Source organism: Zeus faber (genome assembly GCF_960531495.2).
Source record: "Zeus faber genome assembly, chromosome: 4".
NCBI classification, from domain to species: Eukaryota; Metazoa; Chordata; class Actinopteri; order Zeiformes; family Zeidae; genus Zeus; species Zeus faber.
This window is the reverse complement of record NC_137191.1, coordinates 34,386,020-34,403,519: the sequence shown is the minus strand read 5'-3', so window position 1 is coordinate 34,403,519 and position 17,500 is coordinate 34,386,020. Positions and strand designations below refer to the sequence as shown.

The following is a 17,500-nucleotide window of genomic DNA, read 5'->3' as shown; positions in this document are numbered from 1 at the left end:
AACGTGGGCGATGGGTGGATGGATGGATATATCAGTGGGTGATGGTTGGATGGATGGTTGCATGGATAAATGGATGGGTGGGTGACGGATGCATGTATGTATGGACTATGGAAGTGTGAAAGTGTGATGCATTTGATGGATGCATGGATGGGTGGTTGGATGGATGGATGGACTATGGAAGGATGGATGGATGAAAGCATGGATACATGGAGTGATGATGCGTTATCGATGGTTGCGTGAATAAGTGGAGGAATAGATGGATGGGCTATGGAAGAATAGAGGGGTGACGATGGACAGATGGATGGGTGGGTGGTTTGACGGAGGGATGGATGGGGTGATGATGAGTATGAATGGTTGCATGGAAATATGGATGGATGGGTGAAGGTTGCGTGGATACATGGAGTGATGATGCATTATGGATGGTTGCATGGATAAACGGATGGTTGTACTGATGGATGGATCATAATGCATTATGGATGTTTATGTGGCTGATATGATTACATAGATTTGTGGGTGATGGTTGTATGGAGGACACGTGGAGTATGGAAGGATGGATGAGTGACACACTGGATGGGTGGTTGGATGGATGAAAGGATGGATGGATGAATGCATGGATACATGGAGTGGTGATGCATTATGGATGGTTACATGGATAAACGGGTGGGCGATGCTTGGTTGGTGTGTGTGTGGGTGGGTGGATGGATGGATGGATGGATGGATGGATGGATGGCCAAAATGAAAGTGTGATGTGGAAGGATCAGGATAAGGTTATAACCCTTCCCTGTGACCATTGATACCAAAAGACAAATTAAAACCGTTGTTTCTGAGCAGGACTTGCTGCAGTGGAGTGTGTTTCACGTTGTCGCTGTGTCTTTCAGGCTATGAGAAACAGCTGATGTACCGCTTACCGGGTGACGGCGCCTACCCCCCCTACAGGAAGGAGGGCGCGAGTACATGGTGCGCCCATCGCACGGCTGACATCCTTCACGGAGGCACACGTTAAAAATCTTTCCGCCGCAACATGGGACCTGTAAAGCCCCCCGGTGCCAGTGTGCTGCTCTCCACCTGCATGATGGAACCTCGTGTTCTGGTGGCACTTTTCACAAGCCGCCGCTGCTCTGTTCTCACCTCTCGAGTGGACAAACCGAGTGGACATATCGTAAAATAAATGTATTTTTTATTGTTATAAGGCACGAGCTGCGAGGTCCGGTTCGGGGTTGCCATGATGTCATTGACCATATGTGGACATGGACGTCGTTCAAAATGACAGTAGACGTGTTTTCAAACCCCACATAATGGCCGTTCCTTTACACTTCTCCAGGTACGAGGTTGGATTATTTCGAGTTTCGACTTCAACGGAGCGTAGCATTAGCTGTCCTACACACACGCGGATCAACTTATTTTTTTCCACTTCTAACACGGGCTGGGAAATAAAAACATACCCGAGTCAAAGTAACTCGGACGCGAGCTACTGTTTGACGCACGTCTTACTCTAAATAACGTTGATGTTTTGGGAAACTGCGTTTTCTTATCCTTGAGTAGCTATCCCTTTCTTAATCCTCCTCCAGGATCACGGCCTACGTGGTGAAGGTTTTCTCCATGGCTAAATCACTCATCGCCGTGGACAAGCAGCAGGTGTGCGACTCCCTGCTCTACCTGCTGAAGAACAAGCACAACCCATCTGGGAGCTTCAGGGAGGACAACCCAGTGTACAGCACCACCATGACGGTGCGTGCGCACACACACAGGCGCTCACACTCACACACACGCAACACGGGTACGCACACACACACACACACACACATGCACGCAGGCACACACACACGCATGCACACACACACACAGGCACATGCACACACACACACACACATGCACCCGCGCACACACACGCACACGCACGCATAGACACACACACACACACGCGCGCAGGCACACACACACACAAACACGCACACACACACGGCCCACACACACACACACACACACACACACATACACACACACACACACACACGCACACACGCACACACAGACACACACGCATGCAAACGTCTCTGCGGAGCTACGCAGTGAAGAGGGTCGTGGGGAAACCGTAAGTCGCCGAGGCTCGCAGGGGAGCCCACGGGCACACCTCCCGAACCTCAACGACGCGCTGCGTGTGGGGTTCCAAACAGGGGATTTCTTTTTTTTTTTTTGCAGATCCGTGTTTTTGGGTTCTATAGTTTTCAGAAAAAGTTGAGGAAAAAATAAAAAATAAAAACCCAAGGATTTATTTTAGGTTTTTTTGTGTGCATTGTGGATTCCAGAATGTGACACTGCCCCCTGGTGGACAGGGGACGCTATCCACAGTTATCCGTACAAGCGTAAAATCAAACAGCCACGCCGACGTCTCCGAGCGATGCCCGTGCACGTCGGCCGACGGTGCAGGCGGAGAAGCAGGACCCAGAATCCAGGCCCATTGTACCACTGCCCCGCGGTTGGCGCCGATTATTTATTGACTTTTTTTTTTTTTTTTTTGCGATTTCTCTCCCAATCTACTCCTCCCTCACGCGTCCCCAGGGCGGGCTCCACGGCCGCGAAGCCGAGACCACCCTGACGGCGTTTGTCCTCATCGCGCTGGCCGAAGCCAGGCGGGCGGGGATCCAGTGTAGCGGGGGCGCGGACGTCGACGTGGAGGTAAGGGCGCAGGAGGAGCGCGTCTGGCGGCATGGATGTCCGGGGCGCGTTTTGGAGTGGCATCGCGGTAAGCGCGAGCGGAGGTAACGGTGTATCTGCGGCGGCAGGCGGCGGTCCGCAGCACGACTGGCCACCTGAAGAGAAAGCTCATGCTCCCGCTGAGGAGGCCGTACAGCGTGGCCATCTCCTCCTACGCTCTGGCTCTGCTGGGAGGGGAGAGATACTTCGATCCCGTGCGTCCACTCCTCAAAGCGGCTGCTCCAGGTACCCACAATCCCCGGAGCCCCCACTCCCTCACCGGGCTACGCTGGTACCGGCTTCCGTGCCGGAGCCCAGTCAATACTTTTTTGCCTTTCTTTTCTTTTTTTTTACACCGCTTATACTTAAATGCCTGTTTTAAGGAAGTATTCCTTTTAACAAAATACAATCACGTGAAACGATGACTCGCACTCGGTGGTTCTGTAGCTTTTCTATTTTTGTCAGCGGGTCAAAAGCTTTTCATTTATTGATAATATAAATCGACAGTTCGGTCGAGCGCCATCAAAGTACTCCTACGTCCAGCTCTGCATCCGCCCTCTCTTTCTCTCTCCCTCTCTCTTTCTCTCTCTCTATCGTGTCTCTCCCCTCCCCTCTTCTTCCCCTAGGGGGCGCTTTCTGGCCCGACAGCGAGAACAGCCTGTTCACGCTGGAGGCCACCGGCTACGCCCTGCTGGCCCTGGTGAGGAGCGGCCACCTGGAAGAGGCCGCCGCGCCGTTCAACTGGCTCAACAGCCAGCGCCGGAGGGGCGGCGGCTACGGCTCCACGCAGGTACCCCCGCGAGATCCAAACAGATCCCGCCGAGTTTTCTGTTTCTTTGTCCGAATTTATGTCTGTTCGGACGACGGTCTGGAAAGGCGCATTTTGATGCGTTTTTTCCAAAGCTTTGAAGAAACACACAATCAAATGGTGGCCCGCTTGCAGTACGGCCCCCGTCCCACAGGGTGAAAACGGCTGCTGTTCTGTATTCAGGATCTTTGAAGAAGAGAACACTGACACTGCTCTCAGTCACCTGCGTGAAATCCAGCGGCAAAACAAATTGCACATATAGCAGGACAACCTTGGTAAAGAAATTCTGTCGAATTTCGCCCCGTGACCCGTTTTTGTGTCGGGACTCACCGTCTTCGCCACACTCCCCCCCCCCCCCCCCCCCTCCTCTTTCCTCCGTCCGCAGCCCACCATGGTGGTGCTCCAGGCCCTGTCCGAGTACCTGATCCAGCGGCGTCCCCCCGAGGACCTCAGCCTCTGGGTGGACGTCAAGGTGCCGGGGCGGCAGGACCTCCGCTACCACTTTGACCCCAGGACCTCCTACGCGGCCCGCTCCTCCAAGGTGCGGAAAGAAAACGGCGACAAACGTTCCGATTTTAGCAAAGCCGCAGCGGACGGCGGAAAAACAAAGCTGATTTCGCGAGCCCCACAGACGGGGAGTGACGTTGAACAGCGCCTTTTGTCTCTCTCTGTGGCGATTTGGTCTTCCAGGCACCCCTGGACCAGGAGTTTGTGGTCGAGGCTACAGGAAACGGACAGGGAATACTGGAGGTATATAATGACGCCTTTTAGCCCCCATAACAATGCTTTCTCGCGGCTGTTTCATTTGGAAACCTTTTGGTGTATTTTAACTGTCAACCCCCGATGATCTTTGGGCGCCAGGTGGTGACGTATTACAACCAACTCCCCGAGGTGGACGAGGGGAGCGCCTGCAAGCACTTTGAGCTGGAGGTGTCGCTCGACGAATCCAGCAGTAGGTTGACTTTGGTTCTCCTCAACTTATCCGTGACCCAAAGGATCGGGGGCAGGAGGGTGGAGCGGGTCGTCTGGCGAGCGGGAGGTTGCCGCCACAAGGATAACAAAGCTCCACTCCGGGGCCGGGCTCGCTCCTCCCCGGCGCTTGTGAGAAAGGTCGGGATGTTTGATGGATTCTGCCCCGGCGGCCGCGACGGAAACATCGGGTGTTTTTCACCTTCCGAACGGATCCGCTGGCAACCCTGTCCGGCCGGCACCCGTCGACCATCGTCCAACACGTTCGATGTTTATGATGCGGCACCGGGACCGGGATCCCGCTGGGGGGCCGGGCCGACTGAAACGGAACAGAGCCGCAAGCACGTCAGCCGCCGCCGCCAACAATGCAGCGTTCCCAGTCCACGTCCACGCCCTCTCCGTGGCTTCACCCGTCGTTTTTCCCCCTTTTCCCTCGTTGGACTTTCTGTCAAGGAAGTGCACGTGAAAGGGCGCCGCTCGCTCCATCCCCCGTGAAGTCACGTTTGGTCGCGCGAGATTTCCGGTTCTCGAGGGCCGGGGGGGACTCCGGCGATCCGGCGTTGCCGCACCTCCGTGTCAGGTCTTTGGGGAAGGGAACCTGTTAGTATGCGCTGCCGTCTGGGCGAACCGTTGCTCTCCACACACTACAGGAACACACCCGCTAAACGTCATCAGGACACGTCGTTACGTGCGGGGTCACTCTCAGTTTAAAAACCTCTTTTGAGATTTGCAAGATCTTGTAGCGTGGGCCGGGCTTAGAGGCCGAATTCACTTGGCCCGACCCCTCCCGGTTTGGAGTCAGTTTTAGTAAAAAAAAAAAAAAAAAAGCCCTCAGCGTAAAACATCATCAAATTCGATGGTCGAGAAAAACATGTGTTTTGAAAATGAAATATGCTTCTCTCTGCCGCACCAGAGAAGCCTCCAGCCGATGTGGAGAAATCCTACGAGCTCAGCATCCGTGTGAGGTGAACGACGCACCGGCACCTTGACTTCCGGAGCAGCTCCTGAACCAGCTCCCAGGAGTGTATCGCTGTTAATATAGTTTGAGTGTGTACTGAAGTCACTGTTTCAATTGCTGTAATAAAATGAATAAACAGGGCCCTAGGACCCCGGGACGTCAGAATGGTGGTCTTGGACATCAGCCTGCCCTCCGGCTTCACTCCCGACAACTCAGATTTAGAGATGGTAAGTCCCGCTGCTGGAACGTTCACGCGTGGGCCATTTCCGCCGGGGTCCGCCATTTCCACCCATTCAAGGAGGTTGTCATTCAAAGCGGTGATCCCCTTTTGCGTCGCTTTTCCAGCTGACCAACTCGGTCGACCACTACATCAACAATTTCCAGGTGGTCGACAACCTGAGCGACAGGGGCTCCCTCATCATCCACCTCTTCAAGGTAAGGGCGGCCTGCCCACCGGGTCCCCGGCTGCCGAGCGCCCTCCGCCCGCCCGCCGTCGCTCCGCCCGCTCCAGCCTGGGACGCTCTGCCCTCTCTGCCCGCAGGTGTCGCACCGACAGCCGGAGGTCCTGATCTTCCGGCTCCAGCAGAACTTCAGGGTCGGCCTCCTCCAGCCCTCCGCCGTCACCGTCTACGAATACTACAACCCAGGTTGGCAGAAGACGAGTCCTGACGCGTGGTTATAGAAGGTTATGGACGACACCCTGGGGTGGGGGGGTGACTACAACGGCTCACTTTACTGAAATGTGTGTGAAATGTCATAATTCGGGTGTCACTTTACTACTCTCCACTTTCTTGTCACCCCGACAATACGTGATTCCAACCCCTGTGTAAGAAGTGATTGCAAAATGTGACGAGTCTCATGGCGTGTTGCGTTTGAGGTGCTCATTACAAAATGCGCCAAGTTATTGCAAAATGCATAAGCCATTGCATGACACCGGCCGCGTCCGTGACACGGAGCGCGGAGCCGCCATGTGTGGATAGTGCACGCCGAGCCGAGACCCATGTGGAAATGTTTTCAGAGCGCCGCTGCAGCCAGCCGTACAGCCCGGCGGAGGACAAGGAGGCGCTTTCCCAGATCTGCAGCGACGACGTCTGCCGCTGCACGCAGGGTAAGCGGCGCCTTCACCTTCGTTTCGTCTCCGCCACCGCGGCTTCTCACCGTGCTTGAGTACAGTCGCAAAGATTTGAGCCTTAAGGACGTCGAATCTCGATTTTGAAAACACGTTGCTGGCGGTGTAGTCAGATGGGTGGTATTTGCTGCGGTGAAAAATGAAATGGTTGCCATGGCTACGCTAGAAACAGGAAGCTGACGCCTGCTGTAGCCAACGTTACGCTCCGGAGGTAAATGCGGTGATTTAAAATATATATATATTTTTTATAAAATGGGAAATTACTTCTACTCAAAACACGACAGCACTTACATTCACTAAGACGTGTGCGCGGCTCTTTAGGCGACGTAGGCGTAGTCTCGAGGTGGGGGGGCGTGGAGCGGGAGCGACCCGGGCGCACCCTCTCCCGCGGTACCGACGGGCACCCGCACTCGAGGGTGTCAACCCAGGTGCGTTCTTTTTAGGCGTAGGTTATTTTGTTTGACGGCGTGTCCTGATGGAACGAAACAAGCACATAACGGGGACACTTTCTCCGTCACTCATGCCTCCCCCAGCCGGCCCCTGCAGGTGGGGCTGTGATAGGCATGTAAGCGCAGTGAGACGCTGCAGAAGGGCGGGACGTTTATCTCCAGCGAGGCGTTCAGCAGGCTGTGCTATGAACAGTTCTAAGTGACGCAAACCGACGTTTTAACAAAGCCTGGGTTGAAAAAAACCCCCAAAAACAGCAGCCTGTCTTTTAAATATCGGTACAAAATGAGGGCTTACGTATGTAGAAGAAAAGAAGAAGAAACAGCCTTTATTTGCCACGCAACACACCACACTACAACACATGCTTGCACACACACACACACACACATGCACATGCTTTGATGGTGGCCGGTGAAATGGTTCCTCTGCATTTAACCATCCTGGCTTGTCCTTCCTCTGGGGCCACAGCCAGGAGCAGTGGGCAGCGTACGTGGACGCGCCCGGGGACCAGGTGATAAGTGTCCATCGCTGGTCAGACGATGATGTGTGCATGTTTTTGAGGGGGGTCCTTACTGACGTGAGGTGGAGGAAACCCCATGTGAGCACGGGGAGAACATGCAAACTCCACACAAAAAGGCGCCTATTTGGGAGATAACCCACCGGAGCACGGTGCCAACAGCGCCCCAGGCGGGAATCGAACTCATGTATAGTGATTTTTTGTTGTGTTTTTGGTCACTATTAAAGCGGAATCTTAACATGCATCTCTAGCCTCAGGATCCATATTAAGTTCTAAAAATAATAAATTTTAAATATTATTTGTTGTATTATTTCCCGAGTCAAACATGATTAAAGATTTCAACCGTTCTCATTGATTTCGCAAAAGGAATAGTGCAGTTTCCCACAAGGCTTTCGTGTTTAGATATTAAAGAACAGCATAGGGAATTGGAATTACACACCACGCAAGATTTTTTTGGAGAAGTAGGACGTAAAGCCCTGCGTTGCACTCAAAATGGACCCGTGGCCCAGTGTTGGAGGGATCGAACATCATTTATGAAATACAGGAATAAGGTAATAAAAGTAGATATACTGAATTGCATTTAATTAAAAAAGGAAAATATTCGTTCCCCAGCGAATTACTTTCTAATTTCAGGATTTTACCGCCATGACCCGAAATGCACAAAATAAAAATAAATAAATCATTTAAACTTTTCTAACCTGCATTTTCTCATCCTTTAGATTTCCTTTCGGGCTGGCTGATATATTGATATAATATCGATGTTGTGATATGAGACTAGATATTCCCAGAGGTTGCAGTTTTTTGTTCTACTGTTCCAATCAATGGTCACAATATCTCCATGACTAATGATTGTTTCTCAAGTATTTATTTGGTGTAAATATCTTATGAAAGCACCGTCACAATACCGTCGAATCATCAATATCAAGGTATTCGTCAAAACATGCTGTGATATTTGATTTTCAATATCGCCCAGGCCTACTGTCATTTTGTTTTATTGTGTTATTATTTTTTTTTATCTCCAGGCGACTGTTGTGTAATGAAGAGCGAGGGTCTGAGCGTCCCCAGCAAGACGCGGGAGACGTTCGCTTGCAATACTCTGCACCATGGTACAACGAAGCCCCCCCCCCAAAAAACGTGTTGGGGCTGGGCCCATTTCATCACGTCGCAGTGGTCAAGTCCCCGAGTTTATTGTTTTATTATGAACAAATGAGCATCGAACATAAAAGGGCATAAAAAAAAATGTAGCGCTTTATTTTTTTCAATATCTGCCTGGAAAATTAAATTACCCAGGAAGTAAAAAATAAATAATACCAATAATGTGCATGTTTGCATATAATTGATATGGACTCATGAAGTATTTTGGTACAATCGAACATCGAATGGGAAATAAAACTGCGTAAACTACTGCTCCCAGTGTTTCTGGTCCAGGTGCTGAGTGTGACCAAGAGCTACTACGACAAGTACGACATGAAGATTATTAAAGTTATCAAGCTTGGTAAGAGCACACACACACACACACACACACACACACAGACACACACACACACACACACACACACACACACACAGTTCCATTCAGCTGCTTTTAATGGGACTGTACCTGCCATATCCAGCTGAGCAGAGTACTGCAAATTTAGTCCAAATAACAAAAGGTACTGTTGACTTAAAATGAACCTGGTTATAAGTAATGTCACAGAGTCCAACATTTGGTTTGTGTACTTTTAATCACATGCATTTACATATCAGGGCAAGTGCGGCCAGTTTCAGAGAAAGAGGTTTTTAAGTCGTTGATTGTGTTTTAAAAAATGGACGGAGGGATGGTGGAAGAGGAAGGAGGGATGGAGGAAGAGGGAGGAGGGATGGAGGAAGAGGGAGGAGGGATGGAGGAAGAGGGAGGAGTGGTGGAGGAAGAGGGAGGAGGGATGGTGGAAGAGGAAGGATACATACATATATATATATATATATATATATGTATGTATGTATGTATGTATGTATGTATGTATGTATGTATGTATGTATGTATGTATGTATGTATGTATGTATGTATGTATGTATGTATGTATGTATGTATGTATATAGAGTATGATGTTGTTTCCAACATGGACTGAATGGGACGTTTTCCAGATGGATGTCCATCTCCTTCTCTTGTAGCTTCTATGTTTCCAGGGAAACCATGCGGAGAAGTGGTCGCCCGTGGTCATTATTAACCCATCGCGGTCGTTATTGGGAAGTCGCCGGCCGCTGACTGCTGCTCTTGGCCGCTCGGACTGGGGTTCCCCAGGGAGCAGGGTTATGGAACGTGAGCTGCTTGTGATGTGACTTCCAGGCCTGGAGGGCAGCGTGCGGGCCGGGCAGAACCGGGTCTTCATGTCCCACGGAGCCTGCAGAGACGGTGTCACGCTGCAGCCCGGCTCCCAGTACCTCGTCATGGGACCCAGGGGGGACCTGTGGGACGCAGACAGGTGACCTGTCTGTGTGTCTGTCTGTCTGCCTGTGTGTCTGGCTGTCTGGTTGTGTCTAGTCTGTGTCTGTCTGTGTGTTTGTCTGCCTGTGTGTCTGTCTGTCTGATTGTGTCTAGCCTGTGTGTCCGTCTGTCTTTCTGTCTGTCTGTCTGTCTGTCTGTCTGTCTGTCCGTCTGTCTGTTGGTGTGTCTGTCTGTGTGTATGTCTGTCTGTCTGTGTACCTGTCTGTCTGCCTGTCTGTGTGTCTGTCTGTCTGATTGTGTCTAGTCTGTGTCTGTCTGTGTGTTTGTCTGTCTATCCGTCGTCTGTCTGTCTGTCTGTCTGTCTGTCTGTCTGTCTGATTGTGTCTAGTCTGTCCGTCTGTCCGTCAACAGCAAACAGACAGACAAACAGACAGGCACACAGCCTGTCTGTTTGTCTGTCTGTCTGCCCGTCTGTCTCATGAATCAACAGCTGATGTTTGAACGTTGACATATTTTAAACATAGTTTTAAACGTGTATTTGTCCCTTTTCCACCTCATAAAAGTAACAACCCCCTGACGTAGGGAGTGATGGGGGTCACTCCTAAACCTCCACCTGAACTCCTTCCTCTGCTGCTTTGTGTCCCAAGCTTCATCTACATGCTCGGTAAGAACACGTGGGTGGAGCGCTGGCCCTCCCCGGCAGAGTGCTCCAGCAGCCCCACCCTGCAGGCCACATGCACCGCCCTGCTTGACGCCGCCGCCGACCTGTTCCTCAGCGGCTGCAGGCAGTAGAGGCTCCAACCGCCTCCACCTCAGCTGGAGAAAGACCTCCGTGTCAATAGGAACCATCCGCCACACTCAATGAAAGTACAGCACATGTGAAAGAAGACGATGTTAAATAGTTTTTTTTTTCATTGTTATTATCATTAATAATAATAATATTAATAATAATAATAACCATTATAATAATAACAATAAACATTTCATAAGAATTATAATAATAACTTGTCCATATCTCCATTGTACCTTTAATACACTACATGCAACTCAGAGTGATTTACATTAATAGAAGGCAATCAAACAATAATAATAATAATAATAATAATAATATGAATAATATGAATAATAATAATAATAATAATAATAAAAATGTGAATAATAACAAGCAAATTAAATTCTGATGAGTAAATGCTGTACTCCATTTAGGATTAATCTCACTCGGATGCATGATTCATACATGACCATGAACATAATGAATATCCCGAATCCCCCCCCCCCGGCAATTAATAAAGTGTCGCCTTGTATGATCTTACATACAGCATCTATGTGTGTTTTCTTTTCAAACAATATTAAAGTTTTTGTATGTACCACTACTACGACATACATTTAAACCGCTTCCAAAATGTTACCTTATTTATTCCATTGGAAATATTTCAGCTTGTTTTGGATACATATATATATATACACACACACACATATATATATATATATATATATATATATATATATATATATATATATATATATATATATATATATATACAGTATATATATATGATTATTGTAATCATTTTATATGTACAACTGTCCTGGGTCTAGGTAATTGGGCCAAGGATCAGGGTGGCTGTACGCCTGTTGCCCGTTGGAGCAATCAACGGGAGATAGGTAAAAACCCCATCCCCGAAAAACACTCACGAGAGGAGCCCTGGTCATGAGACATTTTCCATCGGCTCCAGGCTTGTTCCACCTTGCCCACTCTCTACAAGACAACGGGTGTGTTTTCAACCCCATCGCCTGTGTCTCTGTGTGGGAGGGCCCTGGAAACGCCACCATTGCTTCTAGAGCGATATGAATCCTCTTTTAAGAGTCATATTCACGGTAAATGCCGATAGTTTTACAAGCCATATGAAACGCAATGATTACGTTTGATGCTCAATTTGCGCTTCAGGCAACGGGAGACCCAACTTACCACAGCACGGGATTTCCATAGAAACAATGCAGTGAAAAATGTGCACTTTCACGTTGAGGCTCATAAATAAAAAGGATCTCTTCCGTGGTGCCAGGGGGGCTGTGCCCTGTCGTTTGGCACCGGCTTCTCGACTTAATGTCCCCTGAAGCAGTAAACAGCAGGGAGTCCGGACGCATGTGTCCAGCCACTCGATCAGCAGATTCACTTCTGCTGGATCTGGGAGGTTAAGTGGGGGACTTTCTGGCATTTGAGCTTAGACACGTCTCAGGGGCATCGCGAACAAGTCATCTTACCCGGCTGTGAAATTAAATAACGTATGACATTTAAAAAAATAAAATAAAATTCCCATAATAATCCAGGATGACTGAAACTGTCTTTCCACCGTGGTCCCTCGCTTCTCTTTTTCACATCTGATGGCTCCTTAATCCCAGCGTTTGAGTGTGTTCCAAGTTCCCGGTCCCAGACAGACAAAAGGCCCTGAAAGGGCCCGGGTCCCTGGGCTCCGCCGGCCCTTGTCTCTCTCAAAGTGGGGCTGCGGTGCCACAGAAAGGGGCCTTTTCAGCGAGGCCGTAAAACGACCCTGGGTCTTTCCTGCTGGGGGAGTGCCGCGGGCGTCTCCGGTTTACCTGGGGGGGACCCGGGCGGGGCGGCGGGCGGGCGGGGGCCGGGCCGGGGCCGGGCGGACCTCGCCGGCGGGGAAGGGGAGCCGGAGGGAGGAGGGAGGGAAGGAAGGAAGGAAGGAAGGCAGCTGGTCAGTGGTACAGAGGGAGGAGGAGGAGGAGGAGGGATGGAGGGATGGGGCGTAAGCCGAGAACGCTGAGAAAGGACAAATAAACAAAGGTGGCGATGTGCGGCTGGGGTGAAAAGATTGTATGCAGCTCTCCCTCCCTCTCTCAGACACTTGCTCTGGTAACGGTCCCCAGGGATGGCGCTCCCCAGATTCACACAGCAGTGAATACAGACGCTCGGGAGGACGAGAGGAGGAGTCGGGGGGAGAGGTAGGGCAACGCCACGAGGCGTTGGCGGCGGCGCCCCGAAACCGCCGGGGGCGCCCTGAGGGTGGTGCAAACCGGAGTGGGAAGCTTGGAACTCCGCCGGCGAGGGGAGGTCCGTCCCGTGCGCCGTGGGGGGACCAGCGGTCGAAGCGGCAAAGTAGCCGGTCAAACGTGGGCCTGACGTGAGCTGCCTCACGCGACACAATTAATTCATCATCCCTCTGCGGACGGAGTTCAGTCGAGAAGACCTCGAAATCTGAAATCGATGCGGCTGAGTTTGATTACCGCCGGAAATGGGCTGCACTGAAAGGGCGCCAGGAAGTGTCGTCGGGCACCCCGGAGCAGAGGGGGGGGGGGGGCGCTGATGCACCACTAAGCCGGACGCCAAAGAAAACATGGAGAAGAAGGCGAAAAGGAGCGGAAGGTTCTGCAGCCGCATGCGGCCGCCGCCGGAGACTCGGGAGGTGGCTCCTCCTCGCAGCGCGCCGGTGTGTCCTTTGACACCGCCGCCGTTCCCCCGGGCGTGGCCGCACAGTGGCCCGCCGCTCCCGGGGTACGCCCGCAGCGAGTCGAATCTCAAAAATCGAATGCAATCACTGAAAAAGTAAGTTCAGCGCATTGATTTCTGCTCGAGTTCAAGTCGGCCACATTTCCACCACAGATTACCGCTTCCGTCCGCCAACTCTAGCAGCCGCTACAGTTTGGCGTCAACCCCGCTTATTGGGTTTTCTCTCCGCCGGCTCCTCAGCCCTCCCGCGGCGGGCGGATGCCACTCCTGGGACAACGGCGGCGGGCGGGCGGAGGGCAGGAAGGCAGGAGGAGGCCGGACGACGGCCCCGGCGCCTCGCTGGGTGACTCTGATTCGTTCGCTTGTCGGGCGCGACGGTTCGGGTGGAGGCCGGGAACGAGACGGGTTTGGACACGTGTGCGGCGGAGACGAGAGCTCCCCGGCAGAAGGAGGCCGAGGGCGGAGCTGCCGGGGGGCGAGAGGAAGAGAGGAAGCCCAAGAGGAGCTTCGTGGGCGGGGCGAGGGAGGACGCGCAGGCGGGCGGCGTCAGGGAGGAGGTGTCGGAGGCAGATGGTCCGCTGTGGCCACCCTGAAAGAAGAGAAGAAGAAGAAGAAGAAGAAGATTTACTTGTCCTGGTGGAAGCTTCGGGGGGGAAACTGAATACTTTCCACTGCGGTGCCGGACCCCATCGTCGGGTGCTGGTTCGGAAATTCTCAGAGTACGAGTTGAAATACCTTCTGTTTTCAAGGAGGGAAGGCCCCCTCGCGCTGTTCCCACAGCGACGGCGTGAGCAAGCGTGGCCTTCACGCCGACGGACGGCGCCGCCGCCGCCGCCGATCGGCCTGTTGTGCCACCCGGGGTGATGTCATCCGGCGCGTCGTGGGTTATTTTAAGCCTCATGTCGTTTGAGCCGCTTCCCCCACGAAAGTCATGAGCTTGACGGATGAGATCCGTTTGGAAATGTTCATTTAAGTGCAGAGAATCAACTGTCTCCTCTCTCCCTCACACACACACACACGCACGCACACAGATAGACAGACGGACGGATGGAAGGAAAGACGGACAGACAGACAGACAGGCAGACAGACAGACACACACACACACACACTCACACACGCCCACAGATAGACAGACAGACAGATGGAAGGACAGACAGACAGACAGACAGACAGACACACGTTGTATTTCTCTGCCTTCTGAGTAATAATTGTCCAAGTCTGTGAGAAGGGCTTTGTGCTTTAAAGGCGATTGAATTGAGGAAGGAAGAGGCGGAGTGCCGGGGGGTGGAGGCTGGAGGCTAGAGCGTGGAGGCTGGAGGGTGGAGGCTGAAGGCTGGAGGGTGGAGGGTGGAAGGTGGAGGCCGGAGGCTGGAGGGTGGAGGGTGGAAGGTGGAGGCTGGAGGCTGGGGCCAAGGGACCCGTTACTACCAGGCAAGACTGTAATGAGGGTAAAGACCACGAGGACCGTTACTACACTACTACTACTACACTACTACTACATGACATCTGAACTGACAACCAGTGTCACAACATGACGATGCAAAGTATTTGAGGCCTTGAGTAAAAGAGGAATGGTACTGTTTTAGTCTGTATCTGGACGCATTCATCTCCTGGTATCTGTCTGCTCGTCTAACTTTTTTTGGGGGGAGTTATTTTACCGAGGAGAGGAAGAGTTCCGCTTTCAGGGAGTCCAGGAGGTTTGTTTTTTTTGTTGTTGTTTTTTTCTTCTTCTAAAGAGCGGAACTGAGACCACGCCACTCACACGCAGCGGTTTGGCCTTTGGATGAAATGGCGTCTTGAATTAAACCCTTGAATTAAAAACACCATTTTTTTTTAACTTTATATATTTTTTTGCCTGCACGCCCCAACATGCACAGAAGATGGACGCCGCTCTGCTCTCTCTCTGCGCTGGTTTTGACCTTTTTCTTCGTCGTTTACGTGGATTTCCATTTGCGCGCACGGAGCCGCGGCGCAGCGCACGGCGCGTCCGGGGCGCACGGCGCGGGCGCGGGGACGGCGGCGCGGAACCGGGGCCTCCAAGCGGCGGAGCGCAGCGGGGCCCGCCGCGGAGCGAAGCTGGAGCTAAAGGACATCTTCATCGCGGTGAAGACCACCTCCAAATTCCACCAGACTCGACTTGCGCTCCTCCTGGAAACCTGGATACCACGGACCAAGACGCACGTAAGTGTTGTATAATAACTAATAACGTTTTTTTAATGTACTGTCCTTTATTTATATATTTGTATTTGTTTATTTGTATGTGTTTACTTGTAATACTATCTGTCTATCTGTCTATCTATCTATCTGTCTGTCTGTCTGCCTGTCTGTCTGTCTGTCTGTCTATCTATCTATCTATCTATCTATCTATCTATCTATCTATCTATCTATCTATCTATCTATCTATCTATCTATCTGTCCGTCTGTCCGTCTGTCCTAATGTCTGTCTGTCTGTCTGTCTGTCTGCCTGCCTGCCTGTCTGTCTCTCTATCTATCTCTGAACATAAAGATACCGTGTATTTCTATTTTCTAGACGATCACCATTACAACTCACGGAGAGGTGACAAATAGGAATGTGTTAAACATGTACTTAACAACATGGAAAGACACGTCATCAACAACTGTAAAACAATTACATTAGGCCACTTTTCTTAACGGTGCAGTGTGTGGAATTGACACAACGGCAGAAATGGAATATAATATTCACAAGTACGTTTTAATTAAGCGCCATCTTGCACCACCATGTTTCTTCTACAGCAGCCCAGAACGGACAAACCCAGCACTGGCTCTAGAGAAGGAGTTTTTTGCATTTTTTTCCACAGCACTCGAAGGCCACCGTTCTCTCGCGCCATTTTTCGTCGTCTCCTACGTCAAGACTCCCCACAGGTGCTCAGTGGGGTTGGCTTCTGGTGGCATTGGCCACTACGGCACTTCCCCCTTGTTCTTCCTTAAGAATGCAGCAGGGCCCTTGGAAGAATGTTTTGGGCCGCTGTCATGGTGACAACCACACGACGCAGGGTGTGGAGAGAGAGAGAGAGAGAGGGAGAGAGAGAGAGTAGCATCTTCTCCTCCGAGATTTTGCGAATTTGTGACGCCGTCGATGGAATGTAATCCCCCCCCCCCACGCCTTCATTAGTGGATTCCCGCCTGGACGACATCCAGGCGTTCCTCTTGGATGTGGGGTGCGTGTCGCCGCGCGAGTCGAAACGGCCTCTCCGCTTCGGCTTTCGCCGGCTCTGAGGCGCTTGCCGCCCCCAGCAGCTGAATTTAACTCCAATAGGGAACCGGAGTCATGTTTAATTTCTCACATTTACAGCAAACTGCATTTTATGAGAATCGGTTCAGAATCGAGCGGTGCACAGTGGATTTTGTGGAGCAGTCTGCAGCTCTGAATGCACATCGTGTTTCTTTACTTGTGGATCTTGAGCGCTCCAAAATGGCCGACGTGACACACAGCAGCTTATTCCCCGCATGTGGTGAAGTAGCAGCAACATAGAGCGACGCACCGAGGACCAATCACTGCGCTTCAGAGTAAAACACAGCAGCATCTGTCCGTCCCCTCTTTTCACTATTTGACTGTGATGGTTACATTTTGAAATTGATCCGCGGTTCGCATGCTGAACCGTGGGGGGCGATACGTACGGGTCATGGCTAAACTACGTCCTGTTACACCACGATTAGGGACCCCAAATACCGTATATGTCTTGTTTGTATAGAGATAGGGCTGGATTTGTTGATAGCTTTGAGGGGTATACTCATTTGTGCTGCGTAATACGTCTGTCTGTCTGTCTGTCTGTCTGTCTGTCTGTCTGTCTGTCTAGCCCTGTACATCCATCTTTTCCCTTTTTTTAAATTTTTAGCTCCTATTTTGACGAGCTTGAGCTGTTCGTCTGTCAATCGCTCTATCTGCCCTAACCCTCAATACTGGTGTGCATCCAATAATTACGTATTTCAAATCTCCGTGAGTTTCAGGGTGTGTGACGAAAATCCTTCGCACACGACTCGAATCGCTTTTCAATCAATGTCTGAAACGCTAATACACACTGGGGCGTGGGCACGACACATTCCTCCATGTGCACGCGCT

General features: G+C 51.3%; 2 protein-coding genes across 2 annotated transcripts in view; both read left to right on the top strand.

Moving 5' to 3' along the window:
• Positions 1-10,739, top strand: part of LOC307229560 (complement C3-like) — a gene marked incomplete at both ends in the record, with an annotated part of 27,371 nt that extends 16,632 nt beyond the window's left edge. The window contains 17 exons of the mRNA XM_079999560.1: positions 879-957; positions 1,569-1,728; positions 2,560-2,664; positions 2,784-2,940; positions 3,321-3,484; positions 3,888-4,043; positions 4,193-4,252; positions 4,364-4,454; positions 5,385-5,436; positions 5,569-5,656; positions 5,775-5,864; positions 5,971-6,076; positions 6,448-6,537; positions 6,880-6,986; positions 8,951-9,017; positions 9,849-9,984; positions 10,595-10,739. Coding sequence (XP_079855686.1) covers positions 879-957; positions 1,569-1,728; positions 2,560-2,664; positions 2,784-2,940; positions 3,321-3,484; positions 3,888-4,043; positions 4,193-4,252; positions 4,364-4,454; positions 5,385-5,436; positions 5,569-5,656; positions 5,775-5,864; positions 5,971-6,076; positions 6,448-6,537; positions 6,880-6,986; positions 8,951-9,017; positions 9,849-9,984; positions 10,595-10,739 — 1,853 coding nt within the window. The remainder of the gene's footprint in view (positions 1-878; positions 958-1,568; positions 1,729-2,559; positions 2,665-2,783; positions 2,941-3,320; positions 3,485-3,887; positions 4,044-4,192; positions 4,253-4,363; positions 4,455-5,384; positions 5,437-5,568; positions 5,657-5,774; positions 5,865-5,970; positions 6,077-6,447; positions 6,538-6,879; positions 6,987-8,950; positions 9,018-9,848; positions 9,985-10,594) is intronic.
• Positions 10,740-14,919: 4,180 nt separating this feature from the next.
• The window catches only part of mfng (MFNG O-fucosylpeptide 3-beta-N-acetylglucosaminyltransferase), a 32,275-nt gene continuing 29,694 nt past the window's right edge, over positions 14,920-17,500 (top strand). The window contains 1 exon segment of the mRNA XM_079998699.1: positions 14,920-15,600. Within this exon segment, the coding sequence (XP_079854825.1) occupies positions 15,289-15,600 (312 nt within the window). The 5' untranslated portion in view covers positions 14,920-15,288.